Source organism: Myotis lucifugus, unplaced genomic scaffold (assembly GCF_000147115.1).
Source record: "Myotis lucifugus unplaced genomic scaffold, Myoluc2.0 scaffold_816, whole genome shotgun sequence".
Lineage (NCBI taxonomy): Eukaryota > Metazoa > Chordata > Mammalia > Chiroptera > Vespertilionidae > Myotis > Myotis lucifugus.
The window spans coordinates 2,994-23,293 of NW_005871864.1; the positions used below are offsets into that span (position 1 = coordinate 2,994).

The 20,300-nt window shown below is 45.3% G+C and overlaps 1 protein-coding gene across 1 annotated transcript; it reads left to right on the forward strand.

Annotated features, from left to right (window-relative positions):
- The first annotated feature begins 2,144 nt into the window (after positions 1-2,144).
- On the forward strand, positions 2,145-5,200 carry LOC111824012 (zinc finger protein 211-like). The gene is made up of 5 exons (XM_023747226.1): positions 2,145-2,255; positions 2,915-3,155; positions 4,119-4,655; positions 4,743-4,925; positions 4,983-5,200. Exons 1-5 carry the CDS (start codon positions 2,145-2,147, stop codon positions 5,198-5,200), a joined length of 1,290 nt encoding a protein of 429 aa, XP_023602994.1.
- Positions 5,201-20,300: the final 15,100 nt, after the last annotated feature.

Below are 20,300 nucleotides of genomic sequence, written 5' to 3' on the forward strand. Positions count from 1 at the left end.
ATGCTGCCAGATTGGGGAGAAGTCGTCAGCACTTCACTGAGAGGGAAAAAGACATGGCGATTGCTCTGTACTATGGCTATGCAATGTAGGAGATGATGGGAGTGCTGGCGCCCCTTTCTTTCGGCACCGGCTGTTTTTCCATAGAGAGGTACCTCCATAGATAGATAATAGGTTGGCAGATAGACATGAATTTCAGAATCTGGATAGATTTTACCACTCAACAAAACTGAACAAATATGGGAAATCGGTCGTCCGACCTGGGTAGAGGGGCGAAAGACCAATGGAACCGTCTAGCAGCTGGTTCCCTCCGCAGTTTCCCTCGGGATAGCTGGCGCTCTGGCAGACGCACAAAAGACGCACTTTGATCCATCCGGTCAAGCGAATCATTAGAGGTCTTGGGGCAGAAAGGATCTCAACGTAGTCTGAAACTTTCTTTCAATGGGGCAGAAGCCCGGCTCGCTGGCGTGGAGCCCGGCGTGGAATGCGAGTGCCTAGCAGGCCACTTTTGGCAAGCAGAACTGGCGCTGCGGGGTGAACCGAACGCCTGCTTAAGGCGCCCGATGCCGACGCTCATCAGACCCCAGAAAAGGTGTTGGTTGATAGCGACAGCAGGACGGGGGTCATGGAAGTCGGAATCCGCTAACGAGTGTGTAACAACTCACCTGTGGAAGCAACGAGCCCTGAAAACGGATGGCGCCGGTGCCGCGGGCCCATACCCGGCTGTAGTTCTTCCAAGGAGAACTTGGAAGGCCAAAGTGGAGAAGGGTTCCATGAGAACAGCAGTTGCACATGGGTCAGTCGGTCCTGAGAGATGGGCGAGCGCCATTCCGAGGGGACCGGCAATGGCCTCCGTTGCCCTCAGCCGATCGAAAGGGAGTCGTGTTCATATCCCCGAATCCCGAGTGGCGGAGACGGGCGCCCCGAGGTGTCCAGTGCGGTAACACGACCGACCCCACCACCCGGGGAAGCAGCCGGAGGCCCCAGGGAGAGTTCTCTTTTTTGTGTGAAGGGCAGGGCGCGCTGAGCAATGGGTTTGCCCCGAGAGAGGGGCCCGTGCCTTGGAAAGCGTCGCGGTTCCAGGGACGTCCGGTGAACGCCCGCTGGTCCTTGGACAAAAAATCCCGGGGAGAGTGTGTAAATCTCGCGCCGGACCATACCCATATCCTCCGGGGGTCGGGTGGGGTGGGGTTGGGTGGGGTGGGATGGGGGGTTCAGCGAGGCCTTGGTGGAACCAGCGTGCCCCCGGGTAAGGGGGGAGGTCCTCCCCCGGGGCCCTAGGGCAAGGACACTGGGGTGGGGGGTGGGGGTTGGCAGCGTGGGGGGCTGGGGTTCTGGGGGGGGGGGAGAGTCGCCCGGATGGCAGAAGAGCCCGACCCGCCCTCTGCTGGTCGAGAAACGCCAATGCAAGCCACCCTCCTACAGCCAGAGCCAGGTGCCTCAACTTGACCAGAGCAGGGAAGGACAAGCAGGGGGCACGCTGTCTGCAAGAAGGCAGGGGCTGAAGCGTGCCATGGATGCCGACGGACCATTCAGATCAAGAAGTGTCCGTGGGTGACTGCGGATTTACACACACAGACGCGCACACCCACACCCACACACCTCCCCCCCTACACACACAAACACAAACACACACACGCACACACACACAAACGCACACATACACACACCACCACCACCAACAACAACACAAAGGTATTAATCCACCTTTGTGTAGTAAAACGTATACTTGTACAATGTTTTGTAGTTGTATTTTGTGCTGTTAAAACGGGGAAGTTAAAATGCGGGATTTGGGGCGGCAGGGAGAGGGTAAAAGAGAGGGGTTAACCTTTGCCGCTTCAAAATGGCGGCTAAGTGGTTTGGCTCTGTGGACAGAGCATCGGCCTGCGGAATAAACGGTCCCAGGTTCGATTCCGGTCAAGGGCATATCCCTCGGTTGTGGGCATATCCCCAGTAGGAGAGGTGGGTGCAGGAGGCAGCTGATTGAGGTTTCTCTATCTTTGAGGTTTCTAATTCTCAATCCCTCTTCCTTCCACGCTGTAAAAAAAATCAATAAAAGATATTTCAAAACAAAATGGCGGCTGCTACGTTCCTGGAGCCAAAATGGCGGGAAGTATGCCAGGGTCACCCACATCACGGGACAGTGCATGAACGCTAAGGTAGAGATCCACCTCATGCGCCGCATCCACCTGCCAGATGGCGAGGTCTTCCGCAACTTCAAAGAGCTCTCCCGTGTGGTCCAGGAGATTGACAAGCAGGTGATGCGGGAGCAGCAGCAGCAGCAAGAACATGGGACTGAGGAAAGCCAGGGCCACGGCTGGCAGATTGGGTTGACTGGGGCAGGGGCCTGGGCCAAAGAGCTAAAATACAAAGCCATACACATTTTATTCACATCCACCTCAGCCTCTGCCTCCCATGACCTCCAAGGGCCGCTCCGTTCGGTGATTTTGCGTCTCCGGTCTCCCCTCCCCCCTCCCTCACACCACGCCCCCTCCCATCGAATGCAAATGGGACCGATGTTTGCAAGGTTTCATTGCCGAGAGATAGAATCAATTGCAATGAATGAAGAGAAATGAGCACAGAAATAAGAAAAACAAAACAACACACACAAAATAACAAGAAATAGCATAAAGTAAAATAAAAGGCCCCAGCACTCTTCACGGGTCCCGGGTCGGAGGAGCCTGCCCAAGAGGCGCCGCTCAAGCACCCCAGGCATGGATCACAGCCACCTTCAGGAGAACCTTTCCTTGAGATGCGCCAACCTGCCCCACCCTAAAGTCCGCGTCGCCCAAACGGGGACGCGTCATTCCTGGGAGCGGCTGATTGGTGGGTCTGTCTCTCTGGCTCCTCCCACTTTTACCCGCCGGAGCTATAAAAGAAAGCAGGGTTCCTCTTGGCAGAGCTTTGTCAGCCCTAGGCGTGTGGTCGTCGTCGTCGTCGCCCTCGTCCTCCCACGGAGCATTCAGGGGAGAGATCTCGCGAAGACGCGGCTTGGACCCCAACGGAGGCAGGAGAGAAGCTAGCCCTTCCCAAGATGACCAAGAGAAAGAAAAGTCCTCCCGAGCTGCCGCAAGAGGCCTTCAAGAGGCCTCGCAGCGGCCTGCGTGCGCGCTTGGCGGAGGGTCCGCAAGTGTTCTATGCACTGGGCAAGAGGAGCGGTGAGCAACCTGTCCAGTCTTCCTCGCGGTCCCTGGCAAACTCAAGCAACCCCAAAGGCCCCCAGGCACGCCCCGTTTTCAAACCATGGCTGGATACGCGCCCCCGCCCCGTGATGGCAAAGGTCCAGTGAAAAGTCAAGTCACACCCCAAACACCAGATGGAAGTTGGTGCCAAGGGTCTCCACCCCCATCCCAGGACAAGCTGCCTTCTCCGGGAAGGTCAAGTTGGTGCCATCGAGTGTTCCACCCATGGACAACAAGCCGCCGCCTAGACCCGTGCCTCGCAGGCCACAGTCTCGGGCATCAGGTCGGCCTGCCGTGACCAACGGTGCCAAGCCAGCTGCAGCCACTGCAACCCTGCAAACCCCCGTATATTTGGCAGGTTTTGGCAGCTCAGCTCAGCCAACGTCCACCAACTCAGCCGGACCAGGTTTCAACAACCCTGCCCGGGCCTAGTGTCCCTCGGCCTCCAGCTTCTAGGCCTGGGCCCTACAACAACATCACCTGCTCCTCTGCACTGCTGCCTCTGCAATATTCTTCAACATTGACCTGCACATGTGTTATGAGGTGCACATACATATTTAAGTAGTCCTCAAAAAACAGCTACTCATTTATTGAATTTTTTCTGAGGTAAGAAATAAACAAAATTTTGCAGAGGTTGCCTATGTCACCTGCAGATAAGCCCTAGTGAACATTGTTAGCCTAAGGAAGGGATGGAAGTCTTACCTCTCTTCCATGTGGTTTTTGCCTTCTTTTTGTCATATTGCTGGTGTGGTCTTCCTTCCTTTATGATCTTCAGAGGCCCAGAACTTCACAGAAGCCTCTTGTTAATCCTTTTTGCATATTTCTTCTTTTCAGAAATTTTCATGGAACCTCGGTGTCATGGGCAACACACTTTAGTAATAGAACTTCCCTCTGTCACCACAATCAACATTCATTTCCTCACCTTTTTTCTGTTTTCAGGTTGTTTGCATAAAAAGGATGATGATGAGGCCTGTTCTAATAGGAGTGTATCTATACAAGGAGAGTCACGGGTCAGGGCTTCTAAGACAGCTCCAGCAACAAAGAAGAACCATCCATGTAAGCTGTGTTTCTCTGTGTTAAAAGATATTTTGCACCTGAATGAGTTACAAGCAGCACACTTGGAGCACAAAGGCTTCTTCAGTGAGGCATGTGTGAGAGACTTCTGTTCCAGTGTAAACCCTCACCAGCAACAGAGGGATGCCAGGGGAAAGAGGTCCTGGAAAGAAGCTATGGACAAGGCCTCATTTGTGAACAGGTGCAGCTTCGACTTATCAGAGGTGCCTTCAAACAGCAGAGTGGTTGGGGAAGATTCCCAAACTCTCTCAGAGGTTCTCCAGCACCAGGCAACTCATAACACTGAGGAGCCACACTGGGAAAGCGAGATTTCACAGGAATTTCTCAGTGGAAAAAGTCATCACCAGTGGGGTGAATGTGAAAACGCTGCCAGCCACAACCTCAAAGTTGTTGAATGTCAGGGTGTGTGTTCTGGAGAATGTGTCAAATGTAGGAAAAATTATAGATGAATCTTTAACCTCATTCGACATAAAAGGGTTCACAATGAAGAAAAGCAGTATGAGTGTACAGATTGTGGGAAGTCCTTCAGTCAGAATTCCACCCTCATTCGACATCAGAGAACTCACACTGGAGAAAAGCCATATGAATGTACAGATTGTGGGACATCCTTCAGTCAGAGTTCCAACCTCATTCAACATCACAGAGTTCACATTGGAGAAAAACCTTATGAGTGTAGTGAATGTGGGAAATCTTTTACCCGCAATAGTCAGCTCCTTATCCACAAGATAGTTCACACTGGAGAAAAACCTTATGGGTGTGGTGAATGTGAGAAGTCCTTTAGGCAAAATAGTCAGCTCTTTGTCCACAAGAGAGTTCACACTGGAAAAAAACCTTATGAATGCTGTGAATGTGGAAATTCTTTAGCCAAAATAGTCAGCTCCTTGTCCACAAGAGAGTTCACACTGGAGAAAAACCTTATGAATGCTGTGAATGTGGAAATTCTTTAGCCAAAATAGTCATCTCCTTATCCACAATAGAGTTCACAGTGGAGAGAAACCTTATGTGTGTAGTGAATGTGGGAAGTCTTTTAGGCAAAATTGTCAGCTCCTTATCCACAAGCGAGTTCACACTGGGGAAAAGCCTGATGAGTGTACAGATTGTGGGAAATATTTTAGCCAAAAATATAGCCTTATGAGACACCTGAGACTTCACACTGGAGAAAAGCCATAAATGTGAAGGGAATGTTTCATTTTTCTTACTCAGAATAACAACACTGAAGGAGACTCTATGATACACAGTTGCCTTAATATGATCCCTTTTGATCAGGACAGACACTCTTCTAGTATCCTCATAAGTTTCAGATACAAGTGAGGCTTTAAGGAGCTACTTGAACTTGCCATTCTGCCTAGGCCTCCTATCCGATTGATGTCCCTCAGAGTGATTTTGGCTGAAGTGATTTCACTTCTATCACTTGGCTCACCTGAACAGTGTGCATCAGTCACAATCCCTGTGTGCTCTCTTGTGCTTGAATAAATTCTAAATACTCTGAACTCTTGGCAGGATCTTCATTCCTTTCCCGCTGCCTAGGGAATGGGCCTGACCCAGGGTTTGTCCAGAACACCCATCCTCAGAAAAGAAGTGGTATCTCATTCAGGGAGTTCGTGGTGCTCACATTATGCTGTGATGATTGGCTTAGGTTCTATTTCACCAATCTAAACACCGCTGGCTATGGTTTTTGATATTTTGGTAAAGGTGTTTTTCCTGTTGTACCTTTAATTGTGATGGTTCTATTCACTGCCTGCAATGTTTTGAAAGCACTGTTGTGATTTGTCAGCATGTAGATGTGAAGCAATATTGTGGGGATGTCAAACCTTCAGTGCTTTGGAAAGGATAACATGATGGCAGAAAATCATTCTTCATCCAAAACTGGCTTATTTTGCATTGCTGCCCAAGGTGTTGAAAGAAAGATTGCATAACCTTGTGGTCTTAATTTATATCCTGGTACCTTGGTTATGTGTGAGGTCAGTGGTCACCCAGAAGAGGAGGCCTTTGCTGTCCTTCTGTGAATGATATGAATTATGTTCTTTGTTCACAATATGTATTGCTTAATTCTTATCAATGTTTAGGGGAACTCCTCCCCACATTCTGCAAAGAAGCCATGTGCCATGAAGTACGAAATTTCATAGTCTTGTGACATTTGTTGTAAGACTCTGAGGTTAACCTATCATTGAGATAGAAACACTGTATTCATAGTGATGAGAGAGACTGCAGTGGAAAATGTCTCTTCTGAACATAAATCCACAAATGTTCCTGGCCTGTGGCTTGTGTGACCTTTGTGTACAGATATTCTCAGCACCTCCAAAAATATTTCCTGTAGCTGCAGTCATTGACAGAGAAAATAATTTAATGGATTTGTGGATTCCCCTTGTCTCTGTAAGGTGTTCACCACAAAGTCATTTCTCAATATGTAAGAACTCAAAGCTAAAGGAAGGATAATCCTGTAATCAGTCCCAAGGTGTGTCTTTTCTAACTAGTCAGCATTCCTGTTGATTCCATGGCGGTAGTCTTCACTACTTGCCAACATTTGCTGCCACTGAGCCAAATCTGTTCCTCCCAGGAAATGAGCACTGACATGCAAGAAATTGCACTTTTCTAATGTGTGTTATTTTGTGAGCCTTTACGTAGAGATAAAGCTGTGAAACATTACAGTTGAAATAATTTTATCTGTCACTATATACAAGGTGTGGCATAAGTGGACTTTCAGTTATGAGTACATAAACCACAGCACTTGTGCTTTTAAAAAATACCTTTATGTGTTTTTTTTAGGAAAAGAGGAGGGAAGGGGGAGAGAGATAGATAAATATACATGAGCTGCCTCTTGCACACTCCCTACTGGGGCCACAGGTGTGGCTGTGCACCGACCTGAAATTGAACCAGGACGTTTCAGTTCATTGGATGATACCCACCCAGCTGAGGTACACGGTGAAAGCAGAGTTTGTTCCGGTATTTTTATGTATTATTTTCCATACCAACAACTCTAAACCTACATTTCCCACACTCTACATTTTCCTCCTGCCCTTTTATAATCCTTCTTTCTGACTTTCCCAGTCTTCCATGCAATCACTTATTTTCCGTCCTTTACATTAGATTAGTTCATATTTTTCATAATTTTATAGGCACTATAAGTTCTGTACTTTTAAACAAATACTGGTTTCCTTAATGCTACAGATATTTTGAGATCAATACAAATGCTTATGTGAATATTGAATTTTTTTATTGCTGACTAGTATTGTATTCTATGGATAAGAACTTCACAAACCTACTACTCGATTGGTGTCACAACGAGTATTTCTGGCTGAAGAGATTTCACCTCTAACACCTGGCTCACCTGAAGAGTGTGCATCAGTCACAACCCCTGTGTGCTCAGGGGAAATGTATTCTGTGTTCTCACTTGTGCTTGAGAAAATTGTGATTACTCTGAGCTCTTGGCAGTACCTTCATTTCTTTATCTCTGACGATGTATTTCACCTGATACAGGCTTCATCCAGGGCACTCATTGTCAGCTAAAAAGTGCTACCTCTGTCAGGGACATTGTGGTTTGCACATTATGCTGTGATGAATTGTTTCAGGTTCTAATTCACCAACCTGCAAACAGCTTGCTGTCCTCTGTTCTGGGTTATGATCATTCAGTAAAGGTGTTATTTTTTTCTTTTGCACCTTTAATTTTGGGGATTATATTCACTGCCTGGGATGACTAGAAAGGAAAGTTGGAGATGTGAACAGATATGATGGGGTCCCAAACATTCTGTGCTTTGGAAGGCACATAGTAATGGCAGAAAATCAGTTTGTCCAATTTTGGCTTTTTTTTTAAACTTCTGCCCAAGGCCTTGAAAAATTATCTGCATGACTTTGTGGTTCTAATTTGCAGTCTGGTGCCTCTATTATTGGTGAGGTCAACGTTCACACTGGAAAGGAGGCCTTTGTTGTGTTTCTGTGCACAATATTAATTATAGTCTCTGGTCACAATAAGTATTACATAATTCTCAACAATGTTTAGGGGAATTGTTCCCCACATACACTAAAGGAGCCATGTCCTGTGATGTATGAAATTTCATACACTGTTGTCATTATTAATATATTTTTAATTGATTTCAGAGAGGAAGGAAGGGGGAGAGAGAGATAGAAACAATAATGATGAGAGAGAATCATTGTTTGGCTGCCTCCTGCATGCCCCCTACTGGCGATCAAGTGTGCAATCCGGGCATGTGCCCCTGACCAGAATTGAACCTGGGACCCTTCAGTCTGCAGGTTGATGCTCTATCATCTGGGCCCTGGTGTCATTTTTTGTATGACTCTGAGGTTTAAATATAACCACCAGAATGACAGAAACACTGCATTCATAGTGAGTGTGAAAGATTGCAGTGAATTAGATGAAAAGTGCCTCTTCACTTTGGTGTTGTTGAATCAAATCAATCTTAACAGTATTCTTTTTTAAATTTTTTATTGCTTTTTTAGAGAGTGAGGGAGACGGAGAAACATCAATGATGAGAGAAAATCATTGATCAGTTGCCTCCTGCATGCCCCCTGCAGGGATGGAGCTCTCCAACCTGGGCATGTGCCTGACCTGGAATCAAACCAGTGATCTCATGGTTCATGGGTCCACGTCCAAGCACTGAACCATGCCATGTGGGCAAACTATTCTTTTTTATTATTGATTATTGATTCTATTACAGATATTCCCAATTTCCCCCATCTCCATCCCCCTTTGCCTCCCTCTACCCTGCCCCCATTGCTTCTAGGCCCTCACCATATTATTGTCTATGTCCTTAGGCTATGCATATATGTATATACTTAAAAATATAATTTTATTGATTTTAGAGAGAGGGAGGGAGAAGGAGAGATAAAAACATCAATGATGAGAGAGAATCACTGATTAGCTGCCTCCTGCACGTACCTCTCCCCTAACTGAGAATTGAACCTACAGCCCATATATCTTCCATGACCATGAATAGAACCATGACCTCCTGGCTCATAGGTTGCTGCTCAACCATTGAGTCACAGCAGCTGCGCTATATTATTTATAAATTGAAAAAACAATGTATTTATTGTTGCTAGTATTACAGATGTCTCCCATTTTCCTCTCTGCATATATTCTTTGGGGGATCTCTCCCAGTCCTCCCTACGCCCCACTCCTGGGAGATCTGCCAGTCTGTTCCAGTTAACCAGGCCTCTAGCCCCATCTTGTCCTTCCCTAGGGCCACTTGCTGAACCATATCACCTTTATTCACTACTGTCATTGGCCTAGATGCTAGCCCTCCCCTTGGCGTTTGAGAAAACTACATTACCCAGAAAGAAATGGGCCCACGTGGGCGGAGCTAACGGGTGTTTTGGTGTCAGTGCATCCGGTTAGGGCGGGACTTCCACCTTCCTCCTCCTGGCGGGCATTTTGACCTCTTCAGTTCAAGGACTCACAGGCTTCAGCCCACTGGACATGAGTAGGAGGAGGCCTAGGAGGCAGCGTCCTTGCTGTGCAGGGTGTGTCTGAGGCTTGTTGAGCACCAACAGGCTGGGAGTGGGGCCTCGGTGCCTCCGGGACTCCTCTCTGCCCACGCGTTCCCGCAGCCTGACCCCATTTAACCCCCCAGCCTTGGGGACTGGCGCCTCTCAGGTCCTGCAGCCCAGGAAGCCACATCTAGAACAGTGAGTCTCTACTGAGTGACACAGGGTGTGATGGGGGAAGAGGGCCACAGGCTGCAATGCCACCTTCTAAGGACACGGGGGAGGAGCTGAGCCAGGAGGATTAGGAAAACCCGGGCCTGTTTTGGGTCTAAAGGCAACAAAGGAGATGAGGTGTGGTTTTGCACGAGGAGGTTTACTTTCACTCTCAGAATGCTGGGAGCATAGATGGTTGGGAAAAAAGGAGGGACATTTTGTGGGGTAGGGTTCTAACTTTTCCTAACATTGCTCAGAGGAAGGACAGACTAGAAGAGAGAGGACAGCAGCTGTGGACAGGAAGGTGAAGTCCTGTAAATATCAGGTAACTGGCAAGAGTGAGCACTGAGGATGGAGCCCTGAGATAACACAGGCATCTGGAGGGCACCTGGCCTTGGGCTGGGCAAGGGCACTGAGCAGCCTGAGCCCATAGATCTTGGCGGTGTTTGCCAGGCTCCCAACAGACCATTTTCTTTACACGAATTCCTGCAAATGCAGAATGAGTTGGGTGTACGGGACGGTGAATATAATTTCAGGCCTTCACACTCTTGTGGCCTGTGAGATAGTTGTGTCCTGGGGCTGTCCAGCTGCTCTTGTATCCCTTGGACCTGGGAACTTTGAACAGACACTAAGCCTAGACTCCTAAGGTCATGACTAGGGCTTCATGTAGTGGACCTTGTATTTAGCAACCAGTGTAATGAGTGGTAGATCCTGCAGGGCATTGGTTACAGATTGTGCAAAGGCTTGTAGTGAAGAGTGAGCTGATTTAGGAACCGGCAGATACTTAAATAAACATATATGTGTGTGTGTGTGTGTGTGTGTGTGTGTGTGTGTGTGTGTAAATTTTAGATATAGAAGGGAAGGGAGAGGGAGAGGGACAGAGAAACACTGATGAGCATGAAACAAGGATTGGTTGCAGCCTGCACAACCCCTATTGTGGATCCAGCCCACAACCAAGTCATGTGCATGTGTCTATACCAGTGATGGCAAACCTTTTGAGCTCAGCGTGTCAGCATTTTGATAAACCCTAACTTAACTCTGGTGCCGTGTCACATATAGAAATTTTTTGATATTTGCAACCATAGTAAAACAAAGACTTATATTTTTGATATTTATTTTTATATATTTAAATGCCATTTAACAAAGAAAAATCAACCAAAAAAATGAGTTTGCGTGTCACCTCTGACACACGTGTCATAGGTTCACCATCACTGGTCTATACTCAACCAACTGAGACACATCAGCCAGGACTGTAGATCACTTTAATATAGGAGCCCTGGCTGGTTTAGCTCAGTGGATGGAGCGTCAGCCTGTGGACTGAAGGCTCCCAGGTTCGATTCTGGTCAAGGGCACATGTGCAGGTTGCAGGCTTGATCCCTAGTAGAGAGCATGCAGGAGGCAGCCAATCAGTGATTCTCTCTCATAATTGATGTTTCTATCTCTCTCTCCCTCTCCCTCTCTGAAATCAATAAAAATATATTTTAAAAAATATATAGGAAATCATGGTCAGGTTGGTAACGGTAGTAGTAGCTCAGAAGGGACAGTGTGAGCCTGAGGTCTAGCTTTCCTGCTGGGGCCACTGTGGAAGGTGGGTATCACAACACAGCAGAGAGATAGAAGTTGTCATGTAGAGTGTGGGGGAGAGGTAATCATTTTGCAGTGGCCAAGGCCTTTAAAAGAGAATGGACCTGATATTATTTAGAGGCTGAAGAGTTATTCAAACAAAGTGAGACTAGGGCTGGTACATATTAACTTCTCTAAACACTCACTAGGATTTTGTTGTGACCCTTGGTGTGGCCTGGTTTTGGAGAGTGGCAGACATTCTTGTGGATTAGCTTAGAGGCTTGAGTGGTCATCTGTGAAACTCACTGGGCATGGTCAGAATGCCATCGGGTGTGGGACTTAAGTTGCGGTTAAGTGAGAGATGTTGGCAAGCATTCTCTGGACAACAAATGCTGAGTTAACTCAGAGGCCAAGGAGAGCACTATGGGGGCTGGGGCTGAGGGAGTGCAGGTGTGAACCACGTGTGAAAAGAGTGATGTGCACTTGAAGAGGGAATGTGAATTGATGGCCACAGCACCCTGACATTGACATAAGAGTGAATGACGAGAGAGTCCATTTCTGGTGGTGTCTGGATGATTCAGTACAGTGAATTTTAGGGTGATTGCCTGTAAAGAGGGGTGTTTTGGTGCTACATTCTAGATACAGAGCTTCGTTGCCATTTAACTAACCACTTGCCTTTTATTGTTGGGGGTGACACACGGGTTGATAGGAATGAGATAGCCTACATCATTATTACCAAGGCTTCAAAATCTCCACTGGAATGGGTAAGGGAGAAGGGTAAGGGGTAAGAGATTATGAATGTGGTGAACTATAATTTTGGAAAAAAGTGATTAGGAGACAATTTGTCCTCACCACAGCAAATTTGCATTACCTTTGAAGTTGTGCTTCTGAGAATGAAGCTGTGTGAGAGAAGTGTTGTTCAAAGAACTCTGTGCAACAGGTAGTGCAAAGCCATGGCCTCAGTACCTTGGGATTGGGGTCAAGAGGGTGCAGTGTGATGCCATGTATTTGGTGTCTTTGAGAAACAATATGAGGGTATTGCCTGACAAAACCAGTATCAAATCACTCACACTATCTTTATGGCCAGCATCTCTCTTTAACCTATGGTTTTGACACCCACTCTGTTGATAAAAGTCAGTGTGGTGTACACAGGAGTCCATAGCTCAGGTGTCTTATCTGCCTTTATTATAGTGGGAAGACAAAATGTCAGTAGGAATATAAGAAGACAATGGCTTTCATGGGATGAAGGCCTGGTATTTTCTCTGATGTGTGGAGTGGACGGAGCAGATGGATGTGGAGGGTGGAAAGTATGACAGACTAAGAATCTTAGGAGTGAAGCTGATCTTGGGCTGTTCTGTCCCCATTATGACAGGATATGAACTTTGAGGATGTGGCCATTGTCTTCTCTCAGGAGGAATGGCGGCTCCTTGATGAGGCTCAGAGACTTCTATACTATGATGTGATGCTGAAAGTGTTTGCACTTGTGTCATCTGTAGGTAAGACCTTGATGTTCTCCCAGTGTCCTGAGGTGATGACCTCTCTTCCTTTATTCCTCACGCAAAGCTTTCTCTCTCCCACAGTGGGAACATGGCCTGTGCTAATTATCCCCACTGCCTTGTCAAATGTGCTGTGGCTGCCAGGGATGATCTGGATGGAGAGCCCTGAACAAAGGACTCCATGAACATCCCTAACACCTGTTACCTCAAAAAGCAGAGGAAACAGAGAGTCAGGAGTCTTGCAGTGAGCTTAATAGGTCCCAGCTTGCACTTTCTCTTCATGGGAGGCTGACAGTGTCCATATACATGGCTTCAACTTCTGCACTCTTCCTCTGGGTAATGGTTCTTTTTGGCAACCTGGGTCATGTTATGGTTTTTACTTACATGAACTATGGGCTGTTCTTTTAAGACTTTCATTCAATTGTTTGTAATATTCTCTTCCCTGAATACTATAGCAAGCTATGTAGCTCTGGCCCAGTGATGACTGCTCACCTCTTCATCACCTGTTTCTCTGCACTGGTGCCTCTGCAGTCATCTGCAACATTGACTTCCACATGTGTTATGAGGTGCACATATGTGGTAATTAGTCCTCCAAACCAGCTACTCCTTTATTGAATTTTACTTGGAGTAAGACGGAACCAACCTCTTGCTCAGCTTGCCCCCTTCCCCAGTCAACAAGCCCTGCTGAATGCTGTTAGTTGAAGGATTAGCTGGAGCTTCATATTCTAATCCATATGGTGCTTGCAATTTTTGTGTCATATTTCTGGCGATGCCTTTCTGTTTTGTGATCTTCATTAGCCCAGAAAGTTACAAGAGCCTCTTATTAATCCTTCCTGCACATCTCTTATTTTCAGAGAATTGCATGTACCAACTGTGATGTGTAACACACTTTTGCAATGGGAATTCCCCCTGTCACCACATTCAACATTCATTTCCTCACTCTTTCTCACTTTTCAGGTTGTTGGCATAAGATGGATGATAAGGAGGCCTGTTCTAGTCAAAGTGTATCTATACAAGGAGAGTCACAGGTCAGGGCTTCTAAGACAGCTGCAGCCACCCAGAAGACCCTTCTGTGTAAGCAGTGTTTCTCTGTGTTACAACATATTTTGCACCTGACTGAGTCAGATGTAGCATATTTTAAGCAGAAAGCATTCTGTAGTGACACACGTGTTGGAGACGTGTGTTTCAGTGCAAACCCTCACCAGCAACAGAGGAATGAATATGGAGAGGGGCCCTGGAAACAAGCTGTGGACAGGGCCTCGTTTGTGAACAGCTGCAGCTTCTACTTATCTTCAGTGCCTTCAACCAGCAGGAAGGTTGGAGAAGACTTTAAATACAACTCAGAGTTTCCCCAGCACTTCCAACCCTGAGGAACTACACTGTGGCAGTGGGATTTCCCAGGAATTTCTTGATGGAAAAAGTCTTCATCAGGGGGGTGAATGTGAAAACGCTGGCAGCAACGACCTGAAAGTTGTTAAAATTCAGGGTGTCTGTTCTGAAGAACTTACTTATGAGTGTAACAAATGTAAGAAAGTTTTTAGACAAATCTTTAACCTCATTCAACACCACAGAGTTCACAGTGGAGAAAAGCCATATGAGTGTAGAGAATGTGGGATGTCCTTTCGGCAAAGGGCTCACCTCACTGTACATCTGAGAGTTCACACTGGAGAGAAGCCATATGAGTGTACTGAATGTGGGAAATTCTTTAGCCAAAAATCTAACCTTATTAAACACCTGAAAGTTCACACTGGAGAGATGTGTTAAATGTGCAGGGAATGTTTTTATTTTTCTCACTTAGAATTACAACACTGAAGCAACTCTTTGGGACCTATTTTCCTAAATTTAAACCCCTTTTAATGGAACATACACTCTGTTAGATTCCTCGTAAGTTTCAGGTACAAGTAAGGCTTGAAGGCGCTGCATTGCACTTGCTAACATGCCGAGACCTACTACCCGATTGATGTCACAGCGAGCATTTGTGCTGAAGAGATTTCCCCTCTACCACCTGGCTCACCTGAAGAGTGTGCATCAGTCACAAACCCTGTGTGCTTGGGGAAAATGTATTCTGTGTTCTCACTTGTGCTTGGGAAAATTCAGATTACTCCAAGCTCTTGACAGGATCTTCATTCCTTTCTCTCTGACTAGGGAATGCTACTGACCCAGGGTTTGTCCAGACTACGCATCCTAAGCTAGGGAGTGCTACCACTTTCAGGGACATTGTGGGTCTCACATTATGCTTTTATGAATTGTTTTACTTTATAATTCACCAACCTGCATATTGGTTACTGTCCTCTGTTCTGGTTTATGATCTTTAGTAAAGATGTTATTCTTTCATAGTTTTAATTTTTAAAAAAATTCCACTCTCTGGATGATTTGATACGAAAGTTGTGATCTATCATCATGGCAAGATGAACAGATATGGTGGTGTCCCAAACATTCTGTTCTTTGGAAAGCATTTAATAATGTCAGAAAAATCACTCTGTCCAATATTGGCTTCTTTTATACCTTTGACCAAGGCAATGAAAGAAAGTTTGCGTAATTTTGTGATTCTAATTTGCAGCCTTGTGCCTCTAATGTTTGTGAGGCCAGTGGTCCCTCAGAAGAGGAGTCCTTTTTTGTGCTTCTATCATTGTTCTCTCATTATCCTCTGGGGAGTTGTTTTAGGTTCTAATTCACCAACTAACAAACTGCTTGCTGTCTTCTCTTCTGGTTTATGATCTTTCAGTAAAGGTGTTTTTTGCTTTTGTACCTTTAATTTTGTGGGTTATATTCACTGCAATGGGTGATTTGAAAGGATAGTGTGATCTGTCACACACAGAGGTGAACAGAAATGGTGGGGTCCCAAACTTTCTGGGCTTTGGAAGGCACATAATAATGGCAAAAAATCACTCTTTGTCCAATATTGGTTTATTTTGTATTGCTGACCAAGTCCTTTAGCAAAAATCTGCATGAGTTTTTGGTTCTAATTTTTTAGCCTGGCGCCTGTATTATTGGTGAGGTGCCATGATGTGTGAAATTTCTTAGGCTGGTTTCATTTGTTGTAACACTGTGAAGTGCAAGTAATACTGGGACAAACACTGTTTTCATAGTGAGTGGAAGAGACGGCAGTATATTGGATGAAAATTGCCTCTTCTGAACATTATCCACAAATGACCCAGTTTTGAAGCTTGTTTGTTCTTTGTGTAGCTGAAGTGATTGGTTGTGAAAAGAATCTCATGGTTTTGGGGATTTCCTGGGTCCCTCTATGGCAGCGGTTCTCAACCTGTGGGTCGCAACCCCTTTGGGGGTCGAACAACCCTTTCATAGGGGTTGCCTAAATACATCCTGCATATCAGATATTTACATTATGATTCATAACAGTAGCAAAATTACAGTTATGAAGTAGCAATAAAAATAATTTTATGGTGGGGGGTCACCACAACATGAGGAACTGTATTAAAGGGTCGCAGTATTAGGAAGGTTGAGAACCACTGCTCTATGGTGTTCACCTCAAGGTTATCACAACAGGCAAGAACTCAAAGCTAGAGGAAGGATCACCTTATGATTAGTCCCAGATTTTGTGTTTTTGACAATTCAGCATTCCTGGTCATTCAAATGGCAGTAGTCTTCACTTCTTGACAATATTTGCTGCCACTGAGGCAACAATGATTCTCTCAGGAAATGAGGAGAGAGATGGTCATGTCTATATAGAGTTGCCATTTTAATTTTCTAACAACAGAGGGATCTCTGTGTTTTTATTTGGAACCACATTTTAAGGCTTTACTTAGGTATATGTATAACTGACATGCAACGAAGAGCACTTTTCTAATGTGCACTATTTGGTGAGGTTGAACGTATGGATAAAGCTCAGAAACCATCACATGTAAAATATGCTTCTCTGTTACCCATACCCATGGTGAAGCAAAAGTATGCTTATAGTTGTGAGTATGCAAAACACAGAATTTATTTTCTTATTTTAAATAACTATCTATTTATATAAAAGGCTAATATGCAAAGTGTCCCCTTGGGAGTTCAAACGGGAGACCAGGAGTTCGATCGCTTGCTATGATGGGCACTGACCACCAGGGGGCGGCGCGGAATGAAGGAAGGCCCTGGCCAGCAGCTGGAAGCTGAGGAAGGAAGGCTCCGGCCAGCAGCCAGCAGCCAGGGAAGGAAGGCCCCGATCAGCCCTGATTGCTGGCCAGGCCTATGGACCCTACCTGGTCAGGAATTTCGTGTACCGGGCCTCTAGTTTTATATATTTTAAATTTTATTTTTATTGGTTTTTAGAGAGAAGATGCAGAGGGAGAGAAACATCAGTCTTCTGCCTCCTGCATGCCCACTACTGCAGACCCAGGCGCACATGTGACCTGATCTGGAATCAAACCAATGACCTTTCAGTGAACGTGATCATGCCCCCAAAAATAAGAAACAGTAGCCATGGAGACTTTATACTTTTATTATTATTTATTAACTGTTCTGTCATTGTCAATACTAACAACTATAAACCTACTTTTGCACACCCTGTATTTACCTCTTGCCCTTTTATAATCTTTCAGATTCTCCAGTTCTCCATGGAGCCATTGATTTACCTCCTTTTACAATAGATTAGTTCAAATTTTCCATAATTTTATAGGCACTACAAGATGTATAATTTTTAACAAACACTGGCTTCCTTCATGCTACACAGGTATTTTTAGATTCAACAGTAATGTTTATGTAAATAGTTAATTTTAATTTTTATTGCTAATAATGTTGTATTCTATGGATAACCACTTTATCCATTGATCTGTATATGGTTTCAGTTATTTCCATGTTTGGGGTTTTATAAATAAAACTGCTGGGAATACTGCATTTAGTTCTTCCTACAGGTGTATGTTTTATTTATCTAACTGTTGCAGTGTCGGTGAACGTGTTACATTTTAAGATATGCAGATCTGTGATCTAAAATGGTCATTCCCTTTGCCTTCCTACCCACCCACAGTAATGAAAATTCCAGGTTTTACATTACCCTGCCAGCACATATGACGGTTATTTTTTTAGATAGTAGGCCAGTAAATGAGTATACTATTAACTTGTTTTTGTTTTGATAACATTTCCCTAAGAATTTTTGATGGTGAGCATTTCTTCTTGCTTTAATTTACACTGTCTTTATCATCTGCATTATTAACATTCTCCACCAGTATTATTTAAGTCTAAGCATTTAGTAATACATTAAGTGAAGTCTAGGTTTGTAGTATTTCTCAATTTCCCTGGTGTAAATACTTTCATCATCACCAGGTTCAAACTGCCAGAACAATGGCATTGGACATGGACATGATAAGATATTACACTAGTACATCGTTATATTTTATTTTCAACATACTGATAAAGTAGCAATGAATGTGCTCAAGAAAATCCTATATAATAAAAGGGTAATGTGCAAATCGACAAAACAGCGGAACAACTGGTTGTTATGATGCACACTAACCACCAGGGGACAGAAGCTCAATGCAGGAGCTGCCTCCTGGTGGTCTCCCACAGGGGGAGCACTACTCAGCCAGAAGCCAGTCTGAAGGCTGGCAAGTGCAATGGTGGTGGCGGGAGCCTCTCCTGCCTCCGCAGCAACGCTAAGGATGCCCGACTGTGAAAGGGTGCAGGCCAGGCTGAAGGACACCCCACCCCCCGGGTGCACGAATGTCCTGCACCTGGCCTCTAGTTTATAATAAAACATCTGAATTATTAGGAAGTGGCAAGTGTTGAACATTTTTAAAAGTTTGATATAATTGTAATTAATTTAAAGCATACATTTTAACAACATATATATTAAAAATGTTTTTATTGATTCAGAGAAGGGAGAGAGAGAAACATCAAGGATGAGAGAGAACCATTGATCAGCCACCTCCTGCATGCCCCACACTGTTTATCAAGCCTTCATGGCTTGTGCCCTGACCAGAATCTAACCTTGCCTTCTTGGTTCGTAGGTTGTACTTATCCACTGAGTAATATTGGCTGGACTAAAACACACTTTTTAACAAGCACTTTTATGTTTCCATATAGGCCTGCCTACCTGAAACTAAATCCTCCTCCCCTTTTCAGTGCTTCCTAATTGGCACATGAAATTACTGTTGCAATGACATAATCTACCTTTGTAATAGCTTATTTCTTTTTAAATATATATATTTTATTGATTTTTACAGAGAGGAGGGAGAGGGATAGAGAGTTAGAAACATTGATCAGCTGCCTCCTACACATCCCTACTGGGGATGTGCCCACAACCAAGGTATATGCCCTTGACTGGAATCAAACCTGGGACCCTTCAGTCTGCAGGCCGATGCTCTATCCACTGAGCCAAACCAGTGAGGGTATAATAGCTTATTTCAAATATCTGCCTGTATATATAAAAGCCAAGCGACCAGAACTACTGGAATGACCAGAATGACCAGTTTGTGACGTGCACTGTGCACTGTGGTCGGCCAACCGACCCTATGGGGGCGAGGCCAGCCAGCCAACCTCCTGAGACTCCCCCTCAGCTGGCCTTCGCCCTATCAGCACTCTGGTCCTCCCCCACCTGACTGGCCCATCCCCGATCAGGGGCAGGGCCAGCGGCCAATCTCCCACATCCCGTCTCCTGGAAGCTTGACCCCACCCATGCATGATTTCGTGCACCGGGTCTCTAGTATATATATAAAAGTCTAATATGCAAAATGCCCCCTTGGGAGTTTGACCCGAAGACCGGGAGTTTGATTGCTCATTATGACATGTACTGACCACCAGGGGGAAGCACAGAATAAATGAAGTCCCTGGGAGACAGCCCGAAGACCTGATCAGCGCTGATCGTCGGCCAGACCGTACCCATAAACGAATTTCTTGCACCAGACCTCTAGTATCCATATAAAGAAAACAGTTATGAAATTTCAAGAATCCTACCCCAGCCTTCTATCATTATCTGCCATCATGATAGTTCTAGTATCTATCTATTCTCAGATACATTAGTGAGTTATTTTATTTAAAACCCCTGGTAAATTTGGCCATGGCCAGCGAGCTCAATTGATTAAATGATCATCTCAATAATGCCAAGGTTGCAGGTTCCATTCCCCCCTCAGGTCCCATGCAAGAATCAAATGATGAATGTATAAAATTAATGAAACAACAAATGGAAGTTTCCCCATTATTCTCTCTCTCTCTAATCAATATATATGTGTGTGGGGGTTTTTTGGTTTTTTGTTTGTTTGTTTGTTTGTTTGTTTGTTTTTACCAGATGAGTCAACACATGTGAACACCATCACAGACCAGGGACCCTGTGGTGAAGCAGCCAGCAGGGTTCTCATGAGGGCAGAGCACACAGTGAAGGAGAGAACAGTAGGGGAGGGTCCCC

Bases quoted from the DNA above. Each gene is read 5' to 3' on its own strand.
- LOC111824012 (XM_023747226.1), top strand. From the start codon at position 2,145: ATGAACGCTAAGGTAGAGATCCACCTCATGCGCCGCATCCACCTGCCA. The intron at 4,656-4,742 runs GTGTGTGTTCTG...TTCACAATGAAG, and splicing joins CAAAGTTGTTGAATGTCAGG to AAAAGCAGTATGAGTGTACA. The intron at 4,926-4,982 runs GTAGTGAATGTG...TCCACAAGATAG, and splicing joins TGGAGAAAAACCTTATGAGT to TTCACACTGGAGAAAAACCT.